Consider the following 22,080-nt stretch of genomic DNA (forward strand, 5'->3'; position numbering starts at 1 on the left):
CTAATACAGCCTCCGAATATAGTCATTTTTCAAGCTCTGTTATTTCTACTTCTATAACATCATGCTAGTCCATCCCATTCTTTCTATTCCCACTGTCTTTCCTCTTATTCTTTTCTTCTCTCAGTTACCAAAAGAGGCTTCTAATTGAGCTGGTCTCTAATCTAGCGGTTCTCAAGGCAATTTTGCCTTCTAGGGGATATCTGGCAGTATTTGGAGACATCTTTGGTTCACACGACTGGGAGAGGGGTGCTCTATAGGTATCTTACTGTGAATAGAGACCAAGGATGCTGCTAAACATCCTATAAGGTACAGGATAGTTCTCCATAACAAAGATGTATGAGACCTCAAATGATGGTAGTACTGAGGCTGAGAAACCTTGATCCGGTAAGTATCCCCCACTCAGCCTGTGATGAGTTGAGATTTCAGACCTGACCCACGCCCTTTGAAGTGTACACCTGTCAGACTCATGACTTTCTACCATCTTTTGAACAGCCTTCCTATATTTTGGTCAATTCCAGTATTTTAAGCCCCATCTCCCCAGGAAAGGAGTTTGGGCCCCCATTCCAGTCTCCTTTGCAGCCAGGAATCAGGCATGGGACTTGGTCTTCCTCAATCAGATGTATTCCTATGAACCTTTTATTTAGAAGTGAGCAAGGTGAGGAAACGAGTTTTTTTTTTTTTTTTTTTTTTGAAACCTGGCATTTTGTTGGTGCAGAACCCTGCAAAAGTGTGTGGCATTTGAAGGTGGCAGCCATTCCCCAGTGGTGACAGCAGTGACAGCAGTTTCCTCCAGTGCAGGGTGGGGTGGGAGTGGCAATCCCAGTCATGGTAATTTCCTCATCAGGCCAGTTCTTCAGCATGGTTTTGACCTTCATTCTTGGAAGCTTAGCCTGGAGCCACTTCTCCAGCCCTCCCCAGAATTCCCTGAGCTATGCAGTATCATTGTAATACACTCCTTTTTTGCTTAAGTCACCCAGAGTCAGTTTCTATTGCTCAGAACCAAGAACCCTGGTAAAGATGCCCCTGCTTAAAACTCTCCAGTGGCTTCCCATACATTGTAGAATGTGTCCCAAATCATTTGCTTAGTCAAAGGCCATTTTTTATTTGAGGATGTATACACTCTGTCTTTACCCTGGCCACAATGAGCCACCCTGGTCCTGCCACCTTTCCTCGATCCCATATTGCTTGCTACTAAAAAACCTTACTGGCATGGCAACCATCCTCAATGTGCCCCAATCCCCAGGATTTTCTCTTATCTCTTTCATAAACAAGACACTTTTTACACTACCACAAGGTTCACTCAGCTGTAAACTCTGTACTGGTAGAAACTTGTCTTTTCAATCTTTGAGTTCCTAGGACAATACCTAGTACAAAGAAGGTGATCAACACTTATTTCTTTAATGAATGAAGGTCAAGATGTGGACAAGTACTGCCACCTATTGGGAGAAACTTTATTCAACTCTTACGATGTGGACAATGGCTATCATTCAAGGACTAATGTGGGATACTCTCACCCTCATCTCAGCTGTCATCATTATTATTTTCAGACCCTCTTTTGTAGCCAGCCTCCCAGATGGCTCCCAATGATCCCTGTCAACTGACTGGTACTCACGCACTATTGAAGGGTTGCTTCGTGATCAACAGAATATGACAGAAGTGATGGTATGTGACTGCTGAGGCTAGATTATAAAAGACATGGCTTCTGCCTTGGTCTCTCTGGGATCACTTGCCAGATGCTGTGTCATGGGGACACTCCAGGGGCCTTATGCACAGCTCCATCCAGTGAAAAACTGACGTCTCCTGCCAGCAGTCATATGCGTGAACCATTTGGGGGTAGATCCTCCAGGCCAACTCAAGCTTTCAGATAACTACAGCCTTGGCCTATATCTTGACTGTAATCTAAGACCAAAATGGAATCACCCAGACAAGTCAGGCCCATATGGGGTAATAAATGTTTGTTGTTTTAAGCTGTTAAACTTTGGGGTGATTGTTAGGCAACAACAGAATACTAATATACTCTTCGACATAGATCACTGAGTATACAAGGTGTTTTACATTTTGCTGTAACAGGAAGAAACTACCAAAGCCAGGGCTCAACCCAAGGCTTCTCAGAGCACGTGCCGCTGAAGCTGAGCACCACGGAGGCAAAGAAGTAAGGACTAGGCACACATTGGCCTGGCGGCGCGGTGAGGTGCGTCGTCTGCAGCATCCATTTCAGCGTTAACGTCTCCCAGGTACGTCTGCGAGCACCCGGCGCAGCGGAAGCGGAGGAAGCGCGGTGACACCGCCGCCCGGCGGCTGCCTCGGCGCCTGCGCAGTGCGCTCCTCGCGCTCCCAGGTGGCGCCGTTGCGCGCCGAGTCATCGATCGCAAGTCCCTGAGCGGCCTGGCTCGGCGCAGGCGGCCAGCCGCGGGGCGGGCTCCAGAGGGCGCCCTCAAGAGAGGGGCCGGCAGCGCAGCCACCGTGGCGGGGCCTTCTCACCGCTACATCTCAGCACCCCTCCAGCTCCGGTAGCTGTCGCTCCGGGGCCGCCGCCACTGGAGGCGGGAGGCGTCCGCCCGCGCCGTTGTCAGCGTCTCGCCTCCGGGGTCCGGCCCTTGGGCCCTGCCGCCGCCGCCGCCATGAAGCTCCGGGTGCGGCTTCAGAAGAGGACCTGGCCGCTGGAGATGTCGGACACGGAGCCGACGCTGGGGCAGCTGCGTGCCCACCTGAGCCAGGCCCTGCTGCCCACCTGGGGGTACAGGTGAGCGGCCGCGGCGGGGCGCCCGGCGGGGCGGACGTGGAGCGCCTCGGGCTCGGGGAGGCGTGCCGGGGGGCGCGGGCCCGGACGTCACGTGAGGCGGGCGGGGAGCGGCGCGGCGCGGTTCGCGCGCCCCCGGCACTGTGACGCGCCGAGGCCCGGCGGTGAGCGGACGCTGCGGTCCCGGCTCGCGGAGGACATGGCCCAGCGTGGCGCGGGCTCCGTTCCCCTCCAGGGTGAGCCGTCGATTCTGTTTTCACAGTAAAAGAACCCAGGACTAGGCTAGCGCGCAAAGTTGTCCCGTCCGTTAAAATGTTAAGGTCGGAAATGATGGGTTTGGCTTGGGTTACATCTCTCCCCGCTCTCAGGGGTTTGAAATTCACCGGCTCCAGCCGACAGGTGTTTGCGTGAGAAAGTTCGGAAAGTACTAGAAGGAGTTAGCCATCGGCCCTCCGTCCGAGGCCGCCCGTAACTTGTACCGCTGCTGTGAGGCCGCAGTGGTCTTAAGACTTTTTTGAGTGTTTACGGTCCATGTGCCACTGCAAAGTTTTACGAAATACACCTTGTCGGCACGTTTCGAATCCTGTTATTTTCCTGGGCGGGATGTTACTTTTTGCTGAAACAATGGCAGACGTGTGGCTTTATGATGACAGCGCTGGAGAGTCTGCAGTTTGGGGGCAGTGACGTTGAGAAGCAAAGGATCAAATTCTGTTATTCGTTTTATGGGACCGCAGATGAGGCTGCTTTGTTTCCACAGAGGGTTATTTTTTTCGAGAACAGTGATCGGAGTAGAGGGACAAAAGTAGGGGTGGTCCTTTTCAAATACTGAGCTAGCGAATTTGGAATTCGTGTTAAGAAAATATTTTTAAAAAGATGTTCGTTGGGATTTTTTAGGTGAACTCTTCAAAAGAAAGCCTTTCTGTTTGTTAAGTGGCTCCTCTTATAAGACTTTTACAAACTTTCATTTTATTTTTAAGGAATTCAGTAAAATGAAGCCATATTATGAACTTCCTACCCTTTCGTATTTCAGGTTAAGCCTGATTTTTTCCAAATTAAGAAAAATCAATGAGGTACTGACATAACTCCTTTTAAACGTTACGTTAAGTGGCATACCTATTACTATTTCTTGTGTTAAACTTAGTGTTTTGCATGCTGGCGTCCTTGCTCCACCATAGTTTTTCAAAATTAACTTCTCTTTTTAAGGAATTTTCATCTGTGTGTGTTTACATTTTATTATTTTTTAATGAGGCTGGACAGTCTTGAAAGGATATGAAATCCAGTATGACTCTTTGTTTACCCAAGAGCCCGTTAGTTTCTCTTTCAGGTTTGTTTTCACAGTGGAGGTTGGTTAACTGGAAGGAATGTGTAAGCTTCAGCTTGTGAAAGTAAATGCGTTCTTCTGAAAGTGTGTTCATTTTATAATAAATGGTGAATTTTAAAATGTGTCTATATGACATTGTTTTTAAAATGCCTTTGCTTAGCAAGTGGATCTGGGGTTGCCATAAAATACATTTTTTTAAAAGACCTGGAGTTTCTAGGATGGCGTTTCCTGATGAACTTTAAAGTTCCTCCCCCCCCCCACAATTTCAGAAAACAACTAATTTTTAAAGCCTCTCTTGGAAAACAGTATATTACTTTAGAAATAGCTTTTTTTCTTTTTCTATAGGGGAGGGAAGTGTAACATTTTTATTAAGCAGACAATTTTTTACCTTTTCTACAAATAGATATTTGAATAAACATCATATTTAAAAAACAGTCTTTTGCTGTGTGTGACAAATGATCCATAAACACATAGTTCATTTGAGGTGGGTTTTTTTTTTTTCCTGCCAGAGTTGGGGTGGTGGTTTTCTGGGCAGCTGATAGATCCCCAGCATTTATCAAAGCATTGGAAAACAAGCAAGTTTTTTATTTTCCAATAAGCAGGAGTAGTTTCTAAAATCTCAGTAATTTCTCAACCAAAGACACTCAAATTGGTAAGAAAAAAATGTATTTACACGTGAAAGAAAAAAGTTATTTCAGGCTCATTTGAAAAATGCAGCATTGTAAGAAAGAATAAACAATGATTTTCAATGGACTTCATCTTTAACTTTTCCAAAAAGTTAATGAAGTCACCACTGATGAGTGTAAACATCATAAAATGTTCTACAATGATTTGTTAATTAGTCTTCACCACTATGGTGAAACGATGGTTATTCGTTCAAGGTCAGGTAATCTGTGATGCAGAAAGGATGGGAATTTATTGCTTCAGGATAATTTGAGTTCTTAGCTTGTTTACTGGTGAGTTTTTGGCTTTGTGCTGTCTTCTGTATAAAAGACATCATAGAAGGGTGAACTTGTACTTATCAGGAGGAATTTGTACTTAGTCATTTATTTGTCTAACTTTTTGTGATTATGAAAATTCATTTAGGACGTGGGTCTAGTGTTTTGGAACCAAGATAAACTTACAGCCCTGTAAGGACACTGAATAGGTACCCCTGATTTCAGTCTCATCTTGATCCTCCCAACTAATGTTGGTTGCATTTATTCTTTTTTTTTTTGCAAATACTTTTTTTTTCTGGGAGGTAGTATAATTGGTTTATTTTTCGTAGTGGGAATTTAGTAGATTTTTAAAGTACATATATTCCTTTTTTTTTTTTAGGGTTAAAGCAAATTTTTTTAAAAATTTTATTTTTCATTTAGAGTTAACATTTAATACTTTTATTTGCCAAGTTTTGAACTAGACGGACAAGATACCTGATCTTACGAAACTTAAGTTCTCGTGTGGGGGTGGGGAAGGGAGATAATATATTTTTAAATAGTAGTGTTACAACAAAAATAAAACATGAGAATGGGATAGAGTGGTGGAGGCTGGGTGGAAGGCATCTCTGAAGAGGTGACATTTCAGTTGAGCCCTGAATGATGAGAAAGAGTCACTTGAAGATCTGGAAGAGTAAATGCAGAGGCCCAAAGGCTGCAGTGAAGTTGATCTATTTTGAAGACAGAAAGCTCATGTGACTAGAGAGGGCAGCCAGTGAGAGGATGGATGGTATAAGGTGGATGAGGTAGAAGTGGGTCAGGGTCAAATGTGGGACTTTGGAGGCCATGTTAAGGATTCTATTCCAAGTTCACACAGAAGCTATTGAAGGATTTTCCAGTAGAGAAATGATGTGATGTAATTTGTATTTTAAAAAGACTATATTTCATTGAATTTCAGTTGCTGTCACTCTTAAGGCACGTTGTTATATGTAACACTAAAGGAAAAAATGCTGTCAAATAAGCTGTGATGTGTCATTGATTTTAATAAGCATCTGTATTGCAAAGATGTCAAAACATAAAAAAGTATGTGTCTTAAGATTGAGGAAAATACGGACTAATGATAGAGAATTACTATATCCTATCCCCAGCCTAGAATTTTAGCTATTAGAAATCTATAATTTATGCATTTGATGATAAGAACAAATAATTTTGATAGTTTTTCCAAAACTTTGGCTTCCTTAGTATTTTTGTTTTGTTTTCATTACTTAGTTCTTCTAGGGTCATACCGTATACCTTATATGTTCCAAATGTATTGTTGAGGATAATGGTAATAGGTAGCTCTTACCATCCTTATCCGTCTTTCTTGGCAGTTCTGATACCCGGTTTGCAATTACATTGAACAACAAGGATGCCCTCACTGGAGATGAAGAGACCTTGGCTTCATATGGGATTGTTTCTGGGGACTTGATATGTTTGATTCTTGAAGATGCCATTCCAGCACCTAACTTACCTTCATCCACAGATTCAGATCATTCCTCACTCCAGAATAATGACCAACCCTCTTTGGCCGCCAGCTCCGTTCAGTCCAGCACACAGGAAGAACAGCAGAGTGATTCATTCCAAGGAGAGGCAGCCCAATCTGATGTCTGGAATGATGACAGTATGGTGGGTATTAATATCAAGATAAGTATGGGTAGTGGTTAACTCACACTGAACACCTCGATTGAATTCTGTACCAGTCAGGGTAATTATCATCAGTAGATTGCAGATTATATTCTTGTAGAAAAAAGATTTTTTTTTTAACTGAAAAATTCCTGGATCGATATTAGGCTGGCATTCTGAATGACCCAGTTTTAACTATTTATTTTGTTCAAACCCTCCTTCAGATAAATTATCCCTTGGCTTCTATTGTTGCCTTTAAGCTTACTTTCCCAGCTATACCCCTCTGGTCTACTCTGCTCATTAAGGCTATGTCTAGTCCTCTTATTTCTAAATGATTTGCAGTAAATTTATACTTGGATTTGAAAAATTATTACCTCAGATTGTATTTTCCAACACAGGTTTGAAAATATGTGCACTGATGTTTTCTTCTTCCCAAATCAGCCACCCTCTTTGCCTGTCAATAGTACTACTGTTTTTCTGCGCTTGAAACCTTGGAGTGATTTTTGACCCCGTATACCCGGTTCCTCAACAAGCCTGACAGTTTTTCCTTTCCATTCCAGGCTTTCAGTGTCTGTTCTTCAGTCTCCTTTCGCGGTTCATTCTCTTCCCGCATGTTTTTGGTTACGCTGTCCCCTTGCTCTTTAGTTACTCTGTGTCATAGTTACACCTATGCTCAAATTTTTGAATTGAAAAAAGACCAGGTATTTCTAGTTCAGCCCTGTTATGGTACAGAGGAAAATGCCTGTCCTTTTATACATAGTGTTTAAGCTTTCTGAGAAGTTGCCCAACAACCTTTGCAGGGCTAGTTTCTGTTCTTCCCTCTGGTAAACCATCTTCTGTCAGACCAGATTCCTTATCGTTTTCCCTCCACCAGCGAACACATTCACATGCTTGCATGTGCACACACACACACGCTACCCAGTGACTGCTTACACCTTTGCTTTTGTTGTCCACCCAACAGGTAACCCACAACCTTTCTTCCCTCTCCTGTCTATATCCCTGCCCATCTTCCAAGGCCGTGCCAACCACAGCCCAGTAATTTTCTTTAATTTCTCTTTATTATCTTTATTGCCTTGTAAACACCTCATTTATTGTCCTGCCTTTTGATTTCTTATATGGCACAAGTGACCACTTTTATTACTTAATTTATTAATACGAGTATTTATGCTATCTTGTTAATTGTTTTGTGTGTTTATACTTATAACTTCAAAATTTTTTTGTGGGCTTTAAACGTAAGTATTCATTTTGCCTAATGTGTCATTAAACATAGATATTAAGAAAATACTTTTTAACAGGTTGGTAAATTATGAAAATCCTCTATGTCCAGATTGTTAGTACTAGTATCCAGAGAGATTAAGCAGGTTAAAAAAAGCTTTTATAAAGCTCAAAGTATTATGATTTTTTAAAAAAAATTATTATATATTTCTGTGTTTCTATTTCATAGAGGTAATCTAGGGAATGAGTAAGAATATTTGGCCACAATATTAAATTACATTTCTGAATCTTTTTTGCTGATAGATTCAGAGATTCTGATAGAAGGGTCTGTTCCCTTCTGTGTACTATTAAAATTGTCCAATAAATGGAACTTTTCATAGTACGTGTGATATTTACTTTACTAGTTTCCTTTTGGAAAATTTCGAGACATTAATATTGCCTCAAGTTAGCAATTTAAGTTGTAAAAACATGTTATTTTGTATTCTAAGACTTGTATAGGGTGACTGTAAAATCTTAGTAAGGAAACTTAGCTTGAAATCTCATAAATGATGCTTTAAGTACTTGAAACAGTAGGATCTGCTAATTAAATGTAGACTGGAGCATTAGGAAAGGCAATTAGATAGGTAAAACTTGAGATAATAGGAAAATTTTACTCTTGTAGTTAAGTGTAAATTTTTTAATTTCATTGTATTTGAGAATTCATTTAGTGTGTGTTGGATCTTTAATGCAAAACAGATAACGCGGCATCAGACCCTAACTTTAGCTCCACACTGCATCTTAGTCATTTGTTTCAGTCGTTTGTAAATGACATATGACAAAGGATCCATTCAGAGATGTGGTGCTGAACATTTTTTTTTTTTTCATTTCCACACTTGTGAAGAATAAGATAAACATTCATATCAGAATGGCTCAGAGAATGTCAGTTCTCATGGAGTGGGAGTATGTTTGATAAGCTCACCAGGGGATTCTGATATCTTCCTCCAATGTCATTATCGGTTTAGGGCAACCTTTTATATTTTTTCCATGTGTATTCTCTTCCACACAACTGTCACAATCAAGAGGTAAGAAGCACAGAGCCTGTATACTTTATAATTTAGTTAGGTGTTAAGTGGTTTTAAGAAGTAGGTTCTATTCAGAATATGAGGGACCCTCCTTTTTAGGTGGTGTGAATTGTTATTGGTCTCTAGGTTTTAACAAGTGAATTTGGATCTTTTCCATAAGGCATCAGGCCTCAGAGATTTTGGCAGAACAGCCTCATGCTCCCTTACAGTCTCTTCCACCCTTCGACTCAGACGATGTAATTTTAATTTCCTCTGCCCCTTCTTTAATGGAAATATGACCTTAAAAAAGAAACATGTGCTTTGCATTAAGAGTTGAGCACATGCCTAGGAAACAAACTTTCTGAGCAAAATTAATATAGGTAATTTAGTCTTATTGAAGCAGTGTATTATGTCTAAAAGCCCTAACCTGTGAGTCCGGTGATTTTGGTTCATTTCAGATTTTTATGAGCTGGTAACCTTGATTATTATTTAATCTGAGTCACAGCACGTATAAAAAGATGACATCATTTGTTTTTCCTATTTTATAGCATTTTTATATGGTACAAATGAGAAAACTCGGAAAGCAAAACATGAAATTTTAAGATATCCTTTAGCATTTGTTCAACAAATATTTATCGAGTACCTACTATGTGCTGGGTACTGTACTAGGGTTATATAACTGGGTGACACGGAGTCTGTTCCTTCCTAAGCTGTGGTCATGGTAGGATATAGACGTCTAATTAGGAAATTGCAATACAGTGTTATGAAGTGCGGTGATAAAGGCAGAGTGGTAGTCTCGTGTTACCTCTGTGGAAGAGGTGGGTACACTAGAGTGGGGAGGAAGGGACCGGTAGAAGGTGGATGCGGTACAGAGTTGGGTCAGGTGATGAAGGCCTTGTACGCTAAGGAGTTTGGACTTTATTATGGGCCGGCATTTCTTAGCGTGTCCTCTATGAAAAACTTGTTTCATGAGATTGTAGTGTTTCAGGGATGTTGAGTGTTGATGGAGAATAGTGTTTCCTGGTTAAATGTTACGCACACTTAGTATTATTATTGGACTTCTCAGCTTTATAATGCCAAAATGTATTTTGTGAATATGGAGGGTAAGGTTAGGTGGCTGTAGCATGTAGAATTTTCCAAATTTATTTCCTCGTAGACCTGATTTTTTCCTAAGAACATCTAGGCTTGCATTCCAAGGCACAGTTTAGGGAAATTCTGTCTGCACCACGGAAATACTGGCCAGTTTTAAGCTGGGACATAGGATGTAATTGGATTCTTGATGGTCCAGAAACTCTGGCAGCAGTGGATGGGGTGTATTAGAAGAACCTGAAAGTGGAGTCAGGGATACTTGGGGAGGCTGTTGCTGGAAGTCAGGAGATAAATGAATCTGAAGTACCGTGCGAGTAGAAAGGGGACAGATTTTAGAGATGTTTAGGAAATAGAGCCAGTGGAACTTTGAAATATGATCAGATTAGGGCTGGAGTTTAGTAAGGTAGAGGGAGAAGTCTAGGATGATTTTCAGGTTTTTGGTATATCGGTCAGAATTAACGGAGATAAGGAATTCAGGATGGAAGAGGAGATTGCAATCTCATTTACGTAGGAGGGCTCACTTTAATGTGTCTCATTTCTGAACCCAATAATGTGCTTTGGCTTTGAGCACTAATCTCAGTTCACTTTAGGATACAAAATATACTGTGTAAAAGTCTATTTAATGAATTCATTGTTTTCGTTATCCTTTTCAGTCAGGGCCTAGTCAGAATTTTGAAGCTGAGTCAATTCAAGATGTTGTGGATGTGGAAGGAGGCACAGATTTCTGTCCCTCAGAACCAATGCTCTGCAGTGAATCGGTGGAAGGGCAGGTGCCCCATTCGTTAGAGACCCTGTATCAGTCAGCCGACTGTTCTAATTCCAACGATGCCTTGATAGTATCGCTACATCTTCTCATGTTGGAGTCGGGCTACATACCTCAGGTAAGACTATAAGCAGAAGACATCTTGTTAGGGTTTAACTTTCCCGTTGGAAAAGGAGATGTCTCAAATATCACTAGGGTGTTGTATATTTTAGACTTCCCTGTTAAATGTGAAGTACAGAACATAGTGATGGGCATACAGTAGGCAGTCAGTAAGTGCTTTCTTCCTTCTTTTCCTTTTTTTCCCCCTTCATTTGTTTTGTCAGTTTTTAGTTAATATTATAGAAGTAGTGGCAGCTCTGGTTTAAAAAGAAAACAAAAAGATTACATATGATAATATGTAGATAAAATATGGTCAGTGGGCGTGGATTGGGCATGACTAGACAGATGGCCCGCTGGGTTCTTTTTTTATGTTAACGGCTCTATGAATTGCCAGTAAATAAGATTCGGTTAGGAAGGTGGACATTGTTGTTCTGCTGTAGTTGCTTACCTTCATTCATTCGTTATCCATTTGATGAGTATCTACCAATGTCAGGTGCAACGCTTTGCCTCTGCTCTTAGATGGCTTATAGCCCAAGAGTGGGAGAGAGACAATTATACTATTTTGGTTAAATTCTAGGAGACTCTTATATATATATAGATTGCCAGAGATTCACAGAGAACATTTAGAGTTGAGTTTCTCAAACTTTAATGTGCACAAGAATGGGAATTTTATTAAAATGCAGATTTTAATTTAATAAATTTAGGGTGGAGCCTGAGATTCTGCATACTCCCACACAACAGCGGTGCCACTGTGGACCACGTTATGAGTAATACAATCAGTGATGATCGAACACCTGCAGCATGCCATGTACTGAGCCAGGAATTAGGATATAAAGACAGTCCTCTTCCTCAGGGAGTCCATCAGTGTGGGAGGGAAACAAATAAAAAAATTATAGTGTATTATGATAAATAATGTAATAGAAGTATGTAACGATAGAAATATGAACAGAATGTTAGATGATAAAAGAGGGAATGACAAACAGAATTTTTTTTGAAAAAGACTTCACAAAGAAAGTAATAGTTGAGCTGGGAACTTGAGTAATGGTAGGGTTTTGCTCGGCAGAGAAGTGAGTATTTGAAGAGAAATCGGTCCCTATGTGATGTTATTTTATTTATTTAAACAAAATGGAGCATAATGTAACATTTTTTCCTATCAAAATTTTAGTAATAGTAATATTAATTTTATTACTATTAGTTTACTATTAATTTTATTAATAGTAATATTAATGATTTGATAGATTTTATTAAGGGGTCTGTACGAATGCTTATTTCTAGACAAGTTAGGGTCTTCCTGGATTTTAATCTTTTTGAGAATAATACCTTTATTATTTGTTTCCCTTTCATTTCATTCCCCAGGGGACTGAAGCCAAAGCTATGTCTATGCCAGAGAACTGGAAGTCAGGTGGCGTGTATAAGCTACAGTACACGCATCCTCTCTGCGAGGGTGGCTCTGCTGCTCTCACCTGTGTGCCTTTGGGAAACCTAATTGTCATAAATGGTAATTGGATAGCATAGTTTTGGCTGTTAGTTTATGAACACTTACCTGTTTCTCTCCAACTGTTTTATAGCCACTTCATTGACTGGCTATCGTGAAATAGTTATGAGTCTTTCTCAACTTTGTTTAATTCCTAGACCACTGACAACATGAGTCTGAAAGGTTAGAACATGGGGTTGACATTGAGGCCAGCAGCCTGTACTCTTGGGGCAGCATTACTCTTTCACTGTCTTAACCTTGTAATATTTTTGTTCCAGAGGAATTGTGATAATAGGAGTGAGATGAGTCTATTACATATGAACTCTCTGAAGAATATTTTTTCTTTCTTTATGCCTGTGGATGGCTTTTTTTATTTTTTTAACCAAGGTCTCGAACTGAGAGATGGTGAGAGGTGAGCTTGAGCTGGGTCACTTTCTATTCAGTTTGGCACCTCTGAACAATGTAAAAGTGCATAGAGGCACGGCTAAGGGTCCTGAGACCTTAGTGTGTGTTTTATCTTCCCACCCCCACAAAAGTCACTCGGAATAGTTTGTTTTTCTAGTTCTTTCATATTAAGAAATTTCAGTGGGATAGCAATACATCCCATTTTTGTATTTCATTTTAGCTCAGATGCCGCCTACAGGTCCATACCAGTGGTCTATGAAACAGTTTCATGATCACCCATTTCGGAGTTCCATTTGAGTGACTAGAATCTTTCATTTTTGTTCCATTTTGATTTTTGAGGTTGGTCCTTTTAGTTAGATAGTACGGTATTTTTCATTTTGCAGTTCAGCTCATCTTTTGCATAGCAAAGGCAGACACTTGGTTGTGCTTTAGTTTGTGTTCTGCAGCTACTAGTTTCTGCCAAGATGGAAGCAAGGAGGCTCTGTCTCCACTTAAACCTCGAGCAGCAACATGTTTGTGTGTTTCATTTATTGAAGTTCCTAGTAAGATTTTGTTTGAAAAATATTTTTTCTGCTGAAATTTATTTTGAAAGCCACTGACTTAAACACTGTCTTGATCTTCGAAATGAAAGATAGTTCTAGGTCCCTTATTATGTAATTTCTACTATTTCCTTCTAATCACTCGATTCCCTGAAATGTTAAAGTCTCAAAATTTCTGCTTTCACACCTTTGGTGGTATTCACATTTGTCAAGATGTGACAAGATGGCACAAGGACCTAGCAATGACAGCGAATGGAGCTTTAGCTGGGCATTCTTATACACAGAGCACCAACAGGTGCTGCTTTCATCTGACCATTTTGCTACGCCACATCATAACTCGCTAGGTCGATGTTACCAAAAAGTAAATGCAAAGTTGTAATTTTTGCCTCAGTTTCTTATAAAAGCTCTTTTACAACGTGTATAATAACCTCTGTTACTAGTTTTAGGTTACAAAGAGAATAGGTGCTAAATGTCCTGTGAGTTTTTGGTTTCTGATATTTTTTCCTTTACTGTTCTTGGCAAATCAGCTACTTGCAGACTTTTGGCAGACAGCCATTCCCAGCTTGATTCTTTGAAAAGGGGCAGTGTGTCATTAAATCTTGCCTTCATCGAAGACATCCTGCTCACTGCACATGTGCAGTAAACACATCACTGGTTCTTTCATGGAATGAGATGAAGTGTGCCTTTGTGTACATGATTGAAATTGAACTCTGGTGATGTCAAGAATATTAGTCTTTTGGATCTACAGAGAAATGATGCTGTGAAAACTAGGAGGATTTGTTTAATAAACAAGGGAAGACACTCATTGCCAAGGGTTAAATGAAAAATAAATGGATTTTTTCGCGACATCATTAAAAATAATGATTTTATTGTGTTTAACTGTTTCATTGTTGCATATCTTTTAATTCCTAAGAAGCTGCTCTTGGTGATACTTAGTGGATTTTATGTCATAGTGCTTAGTATAGTTTTTAAAGTTGATGTTTTTAAAGTGGTTTTAAATTCATTCAACAGCAGATTTATACTTTGCTGTGAGGGAAGGAAATACACATAGAGCAGTTTGTTTGGTATAATGTGTCTTTCATGTATTGGGGGCAAGGAAATGCAATCTCATACTGAAAAATGAAGGCAGTTGAAGTGACAAAAAATTTCATCATCTTTCCTTTGCTTATTTAACAGCTACACTAAAAATCAACAATGAGATTAGAAGTGTGAAAAGATTGCAGCTCCTGCCAGAATCTTTTATTTGCAAAGAGGAACCAGGTAATAACACATTTAACAGTTGGGATGACGCTCCGAGAGTTTCACTTTTTAAGAACTGAATCACATTTCTGAATGAATTTAAAGCAAATTCAAGAAAATGTTGCAGAGTTTGTTTCTTTTTTTCTTAGGGTCTTAAAATGCTGGATTATATTTATATTGCCATTATGTAATGGCACTGGTATGCAATTCATTGTACAGTATTGATGTATCATAATTTCAGAATCTTTGTCGATTTTTCTAGCATTGTATTTAAGCAATACGGAGAGCTTCTGTGGTTTGTGGAAGGCTTACAGTATAGCTTCATTATTGAATGTTTGCTTAAACCTACATAAATTTGGTTGCTATTTGATGCATGTTGGAAGTATACCAAGAGCTTACATTCTAGGCATGGTTTTTCTTATATTAGTAGAAATAAAGAAGACAAGTTTTCCTTTTTATTTTTTTCAGTTAAACCCAGAGGGTGAGAGACGGTCAAAGGAGAAGAGCTGAGGTGGAGAGGGAACTGACATCTTTAAGTGCTTGTGTTTTGTACTTTCACGGATGTTATTGCATTTCATCTTCATAGTAAACTTCAGAGAGTTTTAAAATCCAGATGGAGAATGGTGTGGTCTAATGGGGAGATGACATTTAAAGCAGTGTCTTTTAAGGGAGCACCACCTAGATCTAGATTTAGATCTTTGCTTTGAAGACCTGGAGACTTGTTAGTTCCCAGGGGAGATCAAACCTTGAGAGACTGACATGAAATAAAACAAAGGAAAAGGAGACATCAGGATGTAGCTGACCCTTGAACAACAGAGGGATTGGGGCACACCCCCCCGACACAGTCAAAAAACCATGCCTACGTTTGACTCCCCCCAAACTTAACTACAGTTGTTCCTCAGTATCCAGGGGATTGGTTCCAGGACCCCCTATGGTTACCAAAATCCACTGATGCTCAAGTCCCTTTTATAAAATCATGTAGAACAATGTGTGCAGTCGGCTCTCACATTCACAGATTCCCACCTGCAGATCAAAAATAGTATTTTGGATCTGCTTTTGGTCGAATTCCAAGGGTACAGAGAGCCAATTGTGTATTTGTTGACAAAAATCTACATATAAGTGGACATGTGCAGTTCAAATTTGTGTTGTTCAAGGAGCAACTGTACATGTTTATGATGGTCTCTGAACACTTAATGTCATACTAGACTGGTGTTTCTTAACCTTTTTTCATTATCAATCCTCCTAACGAGCCTTCGTACACATTTTTCCTCCCTAATCATACTCCATATGAAAATTTAATACTATCTGTATACTCTATTCTTAATTGTATACTCTGGCCCTTTGGAGGGGCACAAGACAATGTAATAACTAGGATTTCTTTTCTTTCTGCCCTCCAAGAACCAATTTTGCCCTGTTGGGGGTAATATTGCCGCTGTTGAGAATGCCTGACCTCGACTGATAAAGGCCATTAACCAAATTGATTTTTAAGTATCTCGAAATCTGATTTCAACTCAAGATTGTAGTTCATGCAACAAAGATTTAGAATTTAGCTGCACATCTTATTTATTATTAATCAAGTTGTAATGAGTTTTGTTATAGTGAAATGCATAGATGCAGAATGGGGAGAGAGTGAGCATAAACTGTCTATGGATATAAGGCACTTTAAATTTAAACCACTTTTTGGTGCAGTGGTGATGTCTGCTTTAAACAGATGAGCAAACAGGTGCGATCAGAGGGTTCAAGGTTATACACTTGGTAAAAACATAGTAAAACTGAAGTTCCCACTTCAGGTACAATTTGACAGTGCTTCCCATGCTGTAATGTACATGTGACTCCCCTGGGGATCTTATTAAAATGCAGGTTCTGGTTGAGTAGGCCTGTGGTTAGTCCTGAGATTCAGTATTTCTAAACATTTTTCAGGTGATGTCAGTTGTGAACCATGAACCACACACTTTGATCAGCAATGTAGTGGCTAACATGAGTGCTTTGGAGTCAGACTTAGATTTGTACCCAGCTCTGTCACTATCAGGCCTTGGATGGGCTCTTTAAACCTTTTCTGTTTTCAAAGTAGGAATAATAGTATTGATCGTGAAGAGAGAACTGATTCTGAAGGAAGCTTGAAAAATGCTTGGCACAGTTGCTGTTACATAGTCATTGTGTGATAAACACTATTCTAATAGGATCTAAGCTCCATAAGAGCAGTTCTCCACTGTGCCCTGGTGCCCAGACCAGATGTGTAGATGCTCAGTAAACTTAGTTGTGTGTGCGAATCTCATACCACAGTGTTTTCTCCTGTAATTGTAACCTAGGAGCTATATACGTTAGGGACAGCTGTATTAATTTGCTATGGGATTTTTAGCTTTATGTTTAAGATATAGTTCTGAGTCACACTATACCTCTTCTACTAGAGACTTTGGTTCGTGTCTATGTAGGAATTATCTGTGAAAATTTACCGCTTTGATTTGGTTTGGCAGAAGTAGAGGACACCATTTCAAATTTCTCCACTTGATTTTGTGTTTTGATTTTGCATTTTAAAAATATTCTAGCGGAAAATGTAGCCAAGATATACAAAGATCTTCAGAAGCTCTCTCGCCTCTTCAAAGACCAGCTGGTGTATCCTCTTCTGGCTTTTACCCGGCAAGGTGAGAGATGATAAATTATCAAAGGTCATATAGCTAGAAAGAATTATAAATTTATGTACTGTGCTTGTGACTCTGACATATGGCTCTCTCTCTCTTTTTTCTTAGTGAAATTCTGCTCCTTAAGCTTAAATGTTAATTCCTTAAATATTATTCACTTCCTCTTTGTTTTTACACAGCATTTTATACGTATCTTTATTGTAACGCCTTTTTCAGTGTATCATAATATTTGTTGATAATGATTTCTCTCCAGTTAAGGTTATGAATACCTTGAAAGCAGGGAATATTTTTTATTCACTTTTGTATTCTCTGGCCTAGCACAAGGTCTGGCCCATAGTACGTGTTTAGTAAATACATAAGTAAATGATGGATAGTTTGTAAATTTGGCCTTTTTCTTAAAAAAAACTATTTTTTTTGAAAAATAGTTTTCTAGGTACTTTGGATGTTTTCACATGCAATCTTATTTAATGCTAATAACTTTGAAGTGGATTTTATTCTCATTTTATAGATAATGAAACTAATTCATTGAGGTTTATTATTCATTCAAGATCTTTATGTTAGTCAGATTTCTCTTTTTTGTATTGTAGTAAAAATACTTAAAAATCACAGTTGCTTAAAGCGAGCATTTATTTCTCACTCATGTACATGTTGTGTGTGGATTAGCTTTGGCCGAAGGGGTTTTTTAAATCTAGGACATGTCTTTCTGTTGGTGAGGGACCAGAGGGCCAGTGGCCCAACCATGCGTTGGTTCTTAAAGCTTTTGCTCAGAAATGACGTGCCACTTTCATTCACATTTCATTGGACAAAACAAGTCAAAATGGGCCAAGCCTGGTGGTGGTGGGGCGGAGAAGTATAATTATATGGTAAAAAATGATGGAGAATCATAATCTACCACCATCCTTTAGCTGGTAAGTACTTTCAGACTTACACACATGGATATGTGGCTTTTATTTGCTGTCCGTGTGTAGAGGGATAACAGTCTAGGTCTTAAGTTGCATGGCGCCCAGGCTGTTATTACTGTAGTCTTCGTTAGTTGGTAGTGAGGGAAGAGAACAATATGAATTCTAAAATCATTATTAGATTTTGATTATCTTTGCTAGTGGAGAATAGTATCACATATATTCAGTGGAGCTAATAAAGAATATTTACTTGACTTTGGAATCTGTTACTATTCTTTTCTTGGTATTGCTTCTGAATTTATCTACCTCCCTTTTTTTAGCCTGCTTAATAGTAATTGCTAACACTGAGTAAGTATTGTGTGTCAAACATTGTTCTCAGCTCTCTATGTATTAATACATTTAATTTTCAACTCTGAGGTAGGTAATATTATTAATTCATTTTCCAGATAAGGAAATTGAGTTAAAAGTTTAAATAACTTGTCCAAAGGCACAGCTGATAAGCGGCAGTATTATGAGTCAGTTATAAAAGCTATGAATTATCCATTTTCTGTAGACGAGTAGAATAATTTTTATTGCACTGAATATTGCTTGAAACCAAAGAAGCCATTGGCTAGTATTAGAAATTCTCAGTTATTTATTTGGTTTGTATTAAAAAGTATTTGTCTCTCTACTAAAACTTAGAGTGAGGGGCTTAGAGTTAGTGGTGGTAATACAGCTGACCTGGGGTAGAGTTTGTTGTGAATGATGTATGCTTGGGTAATCGAGACTGCCATCTGATTTGTTACCTCTCTAGAAAAGAACATGTTGGAAACTTTTCATCTGGTGGAAAGCCGATGTTCTTTACTCAGTGCTACCTCTCTTTGTTTTCCTTTTAGCTCTGAACCTACCAGATGTGTTTGGGTTGGTAGTCCTTCCACTGGAGCTGAAACTACGGATCTTCCGGCTTTTGGATGTTCGTTCCGTCCTGTCTTTGTCTGCAGTTTGTCACGACCTCTTTATTGCATCAAATGACCAGCTGCTGTGGAGGTGTTTGTATCTGCGGGATTTTCGAGGTGATTTTCTTGATATGTTGATAAGAAAGGGGCTTTCTTATTGAGGTCTTAATTACTCAGCTTGCCAAAAGCTTTTAGTATTGTGGCTTTTTTTAAAGAGTTGCAAATAATCCTAACCGGTAGCCTTGTTATAAAGAGATTCTAAGCTTCATAAACCTTTGCCATGTGCCAAAGATGCTCCTTGTTCATTTTTGAGTTCTCTGCAACACACAGCCCCCTGACAGAGTAAACTTCCAGGATAGAAGGATGGAAGTGAGGCAGGTTTCTTCTCTCTGTAGACCATCCTCAGTGCCTGACTTAGAAATCACTACATTTCTAACTACTTCCATGGTTGTGACCAGTGTACACGTTTCGTTGAGAGAGTCCTCCCCTGCAGCATGTTGCTAGGGAAGCCTTAAGGGAAATCTGTCACTTCCAGGACCTAACCCCATCCTGCCAGGGCGAGGTGGTCCAAATGACAGATTTCCCTTAAGGCCCATGGAAGCTGTATTTTTTGTATGGTCGCGTTTAGGGTGACATGGTCATGGTGGCAGCAGTGATGACAGTGGTCAAGTCAGCTTGACCTCCAGTAATGACATTCAAAGGGTGCCACCCAGCTTAGTATAACGTGAGACTTGGGGTTAGAAACAACTGACACACCTAGATGAAATTAGAGGGAGAAGCTAGAGCATGGGACAGTTAGTACAAGGAGAGAGCAGCCCTGTGGCCCTGCCTATCCCTGAGAGAGCTGCTGCATTGCATTACCACTTGGCACAGAACACTGATGTCTGCCCTCTGCCGTCGAGAGGGGTCTGAGTTAGGTTCAAGTACAAATGATAGTGTGTGTTAAACAGAGGATTCATGTTCCTTTTGTACTCGATGAAGAAGCTTCAGTTTCCTTAGGACAAAAGCAAACCTGCTCTTTAATGCTGGGTGAATGAAGCATTTTTAAATCCTTATTTTTTGTTTTTCCTTCATAGATGGTTCTGTCAGAGTTCGAGACACAGATTGGAAAGAAGTAGGTGTTCTTAAATATCAAGGCTAATGTTCATAGCACAGAAATAACTAGTGAAATTATACATTATGGGCATATTTTCCCTTTTATTATGATGTGATAGAAGTCTGTTTTCATTAAATTTATTGCTAATTTTCAGTAAGTGAAAATGTTTTCAACTTTTACCTTAGAGTCAGTCCTTATTTTCTTGTAATTACACAGGAAAAAAAATCTTAACACAATGATTGTTTTTCACCTTAATATAAAACATTCTTCCTTCTTCTTCTGTTGCCACAATTTTTTAAGTGTTGTTTTTGTGCCGGAGGAGTCTTCAGCTGTTCAGCTAGTTAGAATAGTACATTATGAAAAGAATAAATGATGTATTTTACTTGCAGATGCCTGCTATAAAAGACATGGGTAGGAATAGGACTAGAGAGTGAAATTTAATGATGCTCTTCAAATATGTACGAAACATGTTCTATCCTCTATAATAGGCATTATTTTTTGTTTAAATTGAGATCCACTGGAACATAATTGAAGTGAGAAAATGAATTTAAGTGCTGCCCCCACCCTCAGTACTTCACACGTGGTGGCATAATGTTTTCAACGAATGTTTCAGTTTTCGCCTTTTAAAGACGGCCAACTGAAAGTCGCACCGCAGCTTGAGCGCTCTGGGTTGCAGTTGCTCAGTCGTCCCTCCTTTGGGTTTGTTGTTACTCCCAGTCGGCGTGACTGCTCGGTCGCAGTGTAGTGAAAGGGTAGACTTGGTTTGGTATTGTACTCAGAGGAGCTGCCTCAGTCAGGCACAAATAAACTGGGGCACGTTCGCTTCTGTGCACTGGTCTGTCTGCCTTGATGGGGTGGGGGCGGGGGTGAGAGACGTGTAGATCTCTACAATGAAAGCGAATCAGAACTTTGGGGTGACATCCGAGTCACTTACCAGATCTTGTTCATGTTTGTTTGTTTGTTTGTTTTTATAGCTGTACAGGAAGAGGCACAAACAAAGAAAAGAAGCTCAGAAAGGGCGGCATGTGATGTTCCTGCCATCGTCACCCCACCCCATTCCATTCTATCCCAACCCCTTGCACCCCAGGCCCTTCCCTCCCAGCTCCCTCCTTCCTCCAGGAATTATCGGTGGTGAATATGATGAAAGACTAACACTTCCCTATGTTGGAGACCCAATCAATTCACTCTTTCCTGGGCCTGGGGAGGCACCCGGTCAGTTCCCTCCACTCAGACCACGTTTTGATCCAATCGTTCCACTTCCAGGACCTAACCCCATCCTGCCAGGGCGAGGTGGCCCAAATGACAGATTTCCCTTAAGGCCCAGTAGGGGTCGGCCAACTGACAGCCGCCTACCATTCATGTGATTGATTTGTGATCTCACTTCCGGAGCTTATTTGCTTTTGTTTTTTAAAACTACAGATGTCATCTTGGGGTGCTCATCTCCAGTGTTCTCTGATTGTGGTGGTGAAAATGTGCTCACGGAAGCCTTTCAGTAGAGATTTAAAGCTCCAGGGGTTGGTATGACCCAAAGGGTCCTACATGATAAGGTTGGCTACTGACTTCCCCCCGCTGAATTCTCTAGATGAAGGTTGTTCACTGATAATGTTCTGCACCAGATTAAAAAAAATTAAGTGTAAATTACATGGCAGTCTTGACTTTTATTACAGAAAGCTATAGAATAAATATTCAGAACAGCTTTACATTACTTGGACATTTCAGAATGATCAGAGAACCTATTCAGTCTCATCCGATTGTTGTAGGGAATAATTTTTATTTTTTAATGGCACCCATTCTTCAAGTGAAACAGTTTGCAGAAGCCTGATTTATAAAATGAGTGAAAGAGCTCGTTCAGTTGAACTGGACGTGGGTGGGGTGTGTGCTTTGCACCCACCAGCTCGGGCCACCCCCTCCCTCTCCCTGTAGCGTTCTCTCAGCTTCCGCGGTGAAACTTCTGGGCTCAAGCAGCACTGACCACTGCATTATAGGGACTGTTGTTTCTGTCTTCTGGAGT

The 22,080-nt window shown here is 40.1% G+C and overlaps 1 protein-coding gene across 3 annotated transcripts; it reads left to right on the forward strand.

Annotated features, from left to right (window-relative positions):
- The first annotated feature begins 2,453 nt into the window (after positions 1–2,453).
- Positions 2,454–21,710, forward strand: FBXO7 (F-box protein 7). Of its 3 annotated transcripts, none has more exons than XM_016148044.2 (9): positions 2,454–2,743; positions 6,346–6,640; positions 10,635–10,862; positions 12,200–12,341; positions 14,438–14,521; positions 17,047–17,142; positions 18,914–19,090; positions 20,050–20,087; positions 21,044–21,710. In XM_016148044.2, exons 1-9 carry the CDS (start codon positions 2,622–2,624, stop codon positions 21,431–21,433), a joined length of 1,572 nt encoding a protein of 523 aa, XP_016003530.1. In that variant the 5' UTR covers positions 2,454–2,621; the 3' UTR covers positions 21,434–21,710. The 3 variants fall into 3 exon arrangements, with proteins under 3 accessions (XP_016003530.1, XP_016003532.1, XP_016003531.1); XM_016148045.2 differs by lacking the exon at positions 2,454–2,743 and adding an exon at positions 2,861–2,976 and having other exon boundaries at positions 6,498–6,640; XM_016148046.2 differs by lacking the exon at positions 20,050–20,087 and having other exon boundaries at positions 2,456–2,743; positions 21,044–21,352.
- Positions 21,711–22,080: the final 370 nt, after the last annotated feature.

This window comes from Rousettus aegyptiacus, unplaced genomic scaffold (assembly GCF_014176215.1).
Source record: "Rousettus aegyptiacus isolate mRouAeg1 unplaced genomic scaffold, mRouAeg1.p scaffold_m13_p_2, whole genome shotgun sequence".
In the NCBI taxonomy this organism is placed as follows: Eukaryota; Metazoa; Chordata; class Mammalia; order Chiroptera; family Pteropodidae; genus Rousettus; species Rousettus aegyptiacus.